At 48.1% G+C, this 4,592-nt stretch overlaps 1 protein-coding gene across 1 annotated transcript in view; it reads left to right on the top strand.

Annotated features, from left to right (window-relative positions):
- Nucleotides 1-4,077, top strand: part of FKBP9 (FK506 binding protein 9, 63 kDa) — an 11,264-nt gene extending 7,187 nt beyond the window's left edge. Inside the window, exons 7-9 of the mRNA XM_010143167.1 lie at nucleotides 921-1,066; nucleotides 2,303-2,466; nucleotides 3,895-4,077. Coding sequence (XP_010141469.1) covers nucleotides 921-1,066; nucleotides 2,303-2,466; nucleotides 3,895-4,077 — 493 coding nt within the window. The remainder of the gene's footprint in view (nucleotides 1-920; nucleotides 1,067-2,302; nucleotides 2,467-3,894) is intronic.
- The last annotated feature ends 515 nt before the right edge of the window (nucleotides 4,078-4,592 follow it).

Raw genomic sequence — 4,592 nt, 5'->3', positions numbered from 1 at the left:
GGAATGCTCAGTTAATTCCCGGTTTGTAGAGGGAACCAAGGGGTGTTGAGACTGTCTTGTTCAAAGCAGTTTACAGAGAATCAGAGATTGTGGATCTTGTGCTCCTAATTTGAAGGCTGACCTCCTTAGCCGCTGAATTGTTTCCTTTCCAAACAAGAGCCTGTTGTACAAGCATGTCCTGCGGTGGTACAGCCAAGCCAACCAACCACAGAAAGGAGAGCCACAGAGGAACGGGTCGCTGGTGTGACACAGGGCGAGTCAAAAGTCTCAGCACCGCACCTCAGTGTTTAGAACCACAATCCGTGTTCGGCTTCTGGGGTTTTAACTCGTGATAATTTCTGATTTTAGAAGTGAGCCACCAGCAGCAGGAAGTTTTAATCCAAAATACCGTCCGGTGAAATCGCAGTGGTGGTGGTTTGTGTCCAGGCTGTCCTGGTTAAGCGACTGCTGCATTACATGCCTGATTTCATTACAGGAGTGGCTGATCCACGTGAACCCACCCGCATCCCTACAGCTTGGCAGTTCTGGGTCCGATACCCATCTGGAATTTTTACATCTGCTAAAACATCCACCTTCATTAGTTAGAAATATGTGAAAGGGAAATGTCCTTATTTTGAAATAAAATACTTGGGGTGCTTAATTGGCAAGATTAATGATTTTGATTGGATTTCATTCGAGAAGCCTGTAATTTTAGTCCTGGTGGACTGGTCAACGTAGGGACGCTTCTGTTTGGGGCTGCTATAACTTGCTGCCTTGAGAACGACTTCAGGTAACTGCTTGGCAGAACAGAGCATTGGGTGTAAAGTTAGTTTTTGGCAATGATGGGAGAGTGACTAGCAACTGCTATCTCTGTGCTCGTTTTGAACCGCAGAAGTTCTCTGTGGTAAGCTGAGTTTTGTTTTTCTACCCTTCCTCTGCAGACACAGCCTTGGCAAGACCTACAACATAGTTCTGGGGTCTGGACAGGTGGTCGTGGGGATGGACATGGGCCTTCAAGACATGTGTGTCGGGGAACGACGAAGAGTCGTTATTCCACCTCACCTTGGTTATGGAGAAGATGGAGTTGGTGAGTGAGTGAAACCCACTGCACATCCGCGTAACACCCCGAGCGACCGAAACACGCACGTGTGCGCGGTTTGTTACTTGCTGTTACCCTTTGGGACATAGGGTGAGCGTCTCAGCTGCTGGAACGGGATTTTTTTAGAGGTTTTTTGTCTCGTTATTTTAGGCGGTGAAATGAACGTACTGTCCGTGCTGTGTTTTAAGTCGTACTGTTACAGTGGCCAATAGAAAGACCATCCCAGTACAAAAGGGAACACGTGCCCCCAGTGATGTTGCTTTGTCAGAATGGAAAGCTCCAGGCACTCTGGTGTTGCAGAGGGATGTAAACACTGTTCTCTGTGACAGGGAATTGGGTACTCGGGCTTAGTCGTGTGACATGTTATTCAGGAAACAAAACTGAAGGGACTGTGCATCACTAATAGATCAGAAATTTCAGAGAAAACTCAAAATTCAGAAACTACATGAACTGACTGTAAGACATGGAACAGCATATTGGTGCTGCTGAAACCCCACCACCAGTACAGCGCAGGTTGCTCTCTTTTAGAGCACAGAGGCTTACCAATTTTTAATGACAGGGACAACTATAATAAAAAGAACGTTACAGAAGCGACAAGAGCTTTCACATCCCAGTATGTGCAGTTGTTATTTTATATATGCAACATTTTATGCTGTGAAATTGCACAGTTCTATATAGTCTATTGAAAAATTCCTCACAACACCAGAAGCCTGTGGTGTTAAACACCTCTCATAGGTATTTGCCGCCTCCCACATTGCATCCGATACACACGGCTGGAATCATTGCACGGCCGTTAGTGTTCTGGTGTGTACCCAGATACCTGAAGCGATCGCTCGTTTGCGACTGGGCGGAAGTTAGAGGTGGCCAAGAGTTTACTTTTCCAGGATAAATTAAACTCCTGCCATGATTTCACTGAGGTAACGCTGCTGAGGCTGTCAGCAGCACCTTGACGCACAGTGTAGTGGTGAGATGAAGGAGAAGTGGTTCCTGCAGTTTTACCTTTCTAAGTGAAAAAATGGAGGCAGTTTTATTATTGAAGCTTCCGTTACTTTTTGATCACCTCTGCTGAACTGAGCAGGAAGGTGTGGTGGGCTTGGGGTCGTGGGGCTTGGGGATCACAGCAGAGAAGCACCTGTTGGGGCAGGAAGAGAAAGTTAATCATAGAAATAAGATCCTTCGATGTAAGCCAGGATAAATACCCCTCTTTGCCCTTTGCTGTGACAGAAGGAGAAGTGCCTGGTAGCGCTGTATTGGTTTTCGACATCGAGCTGCTGGAACTGGTGTCTGGCTTGCCTGAAGGGTACATGTTTGTGTGGAACGGGGAAGTCTCTCCCAATCTTTTTGAAGAAATAGACCAGAACCATGATGGAGAGGTGCTTCTGGAGGAGGTAAGCTGAAGCGATGAGTAGACTTGCAGAGGTTTTCTCCTACCACCACTGTCAGTGCCGACGTTGAAGAACGGGTCTCCCCTTTTCTCCCCCTCCTGTCCTTTTCTTCTTCTGGCACGGTGTTTGTTGGCAAGGTAACAGGAAGGCAGCGTGTTGTTTGAAACACGGTTGTTTAGCTTTAGAGGTAGAACCAAAAAGCAGTGTTAGAGTGGCCGTAGATGATTTATTGTTGTGGTCGCTTGGTCAGCAACAGATTCTTAGGGCACAAGTGTCAGAGGCAGAGTTAGGATTCAACAACCCTTCACTGTATCAGGCTTCTCGTGGTGGTTCCTTCCTTCTCATGGAAGCTTATGGTGAATTCCTGAGGCAAAGCTGAGCCTGCAGCAGTGCATCCAGGAACTGTCTGTTCTCTTCTGGAGCCTGGCAGTGCCTGCGGCCGCTCCTGCCGCAGCTGAACTGTGTGCTGTGTGAGAAAGTGCTTCCCCTTGCTTGCTTCTAAAATCTGAAGTGTGGGAATGTCATTGGGTGCCCTAACTGAAAGCTGCTTGCCTTTGCCACACTGTCTGTGATACTACAAACCTCCGTGAGGTTTTCCTCTGCGCTTTCTCTTATCTGAGGAGCTCTGGTGTTTTTTTCTCTTCATAGATCTTCTTTGTCACCTTTCTCTATCGTTCCGTGTCCTTGCTCGCTGGAGTAGCGCTGCCTGCACGCTCAAGGGGCAGCCTGTGGCCCTAGGGAACAGCATTTTAACAAGCCAGTGGGGTAAAATAAAAACCTCGTTTTCCCTTCTCCTAGCACTCTCTTCCACCTCTTTGTTTTCCCTCCTTCTCCATCTTCTCTCTCGTGTTTACCTCCGCTGTGCCCTTGCAGAGGAGAGAAGAGCTTTTACCAGTCCAAAGAATGAGTGAGGTGGGATGTGACTGTTGCTACCCACACCCTTCTGGTCACTTAGCGAGGAGGAGGAGGAGAAGCCAAGGAGACAGGAGAGGATGCTTGGCCTAAAAGGTGTGAGTGAGTGTCAGCAGTAGCGCTCACTGCTGATTGTTTTACAGTGGTTGCTGCTTGGATCAGCATGCGAAATCAACCCCCCTCTGCCCAGATAGCTCTGTTCCTGAGTCACTCTGCTCAACTCGCCTTCTCCTTAGGTTATGAAAAAGGGCTTTTCTTGTTAGGGGTGCAGGACCCACTGGAATACGTGAGGACATCCCTGCTGGGCTCCACAAAGAGTGATTTAACCTCACGGGTTTGTCCTGCTTAGCGCAGTTTAAGTTGTAAGCTCTACAGGGTGGTACCAGTGTACTTGTACGTGCACTTGGTAAGTAGTCAAGTGCTGAACAGCCAGCGACAAGTAAATGTTACTTCTGTACCTACCCGTCAGTGTTGAGTGTCTTTCGTGGTGAGCTGTTTTCTCCTCCTTCCTCCCCGCAGTTTTCAGAATACATTCAAGCTCAAGTTGATTCTGGCAAAGGAAAGCTAGCTCCTGGTTTTGATTTTGAAAAGATTGTTAAAAACATGTTCACCAATCAGGACCGGGATGGAAACGGTAAAGTTACTGCTGAAGAGTTCAAGTTGAAAGACCAGGAGGCCAAAGAGGAACACGACGAACTGTAAAGATGAGCAACGAGGAGGATCGTGAGCTGACCTACTGTTCGAACGCGTGTACTGGAAGGGGTTTTGGCGAGCAACACCAGTGCTCGGCCAGCCTGTGTCTGCCTGTGCCTGGGTGCTGGTAGGTCATTAAAACAGGAAGAGATTTTCAGTTGGAATCGTTACAAAAAAGGGTTAAGTGCCTCCAGACAGGTTGTATAATTGGATAAAGCGTACGGCCATACGCGGAGTCGTGAACCACGTGGTCTGGTTTTTTTGTGCTAAAGATTAGAAGTTCTCATCAAACAGTACCGAGTCATTTGGGTGGTAGGGAGAAAACTTAGGGAGTGCTTTTAAGAGTCTTAATAAAACCGTCTGTATCCAAAATACTCGCGCTGGAGAATGAACCAGAAAATATCCCCCATGAAAGTAATCCGTCAAAATTGTCGGCCGTTGAGCCCAGCGCCTCTCGGGAGGCGCGAGCCCTCTGCGCGGTGACCGAACGAGCTCGCCCGCGGGAGCGCCGGTGTGCACCCTGC

This window comes from Buceros rhinoceros, unplaced genomic scaffold (genome assembly GCF_000710305.1).
Source record: "Buceros rhinoceros silvestris isolate BGI_N320 unplaced genomic scaffold, ASM71030v1 scaffold6569, whole genome shotgun sequence".
Taxonomy (NCBI): domain Eukaryota; kingdom Metazoa; phylum Chordata; class Aves; order Bucerotiformes; family Bucerotidae; genus Buceros; species Buceros rhinoceros.
This window is presented reverse-complemented; position numbering and strand designations above follow the sequence as displayed.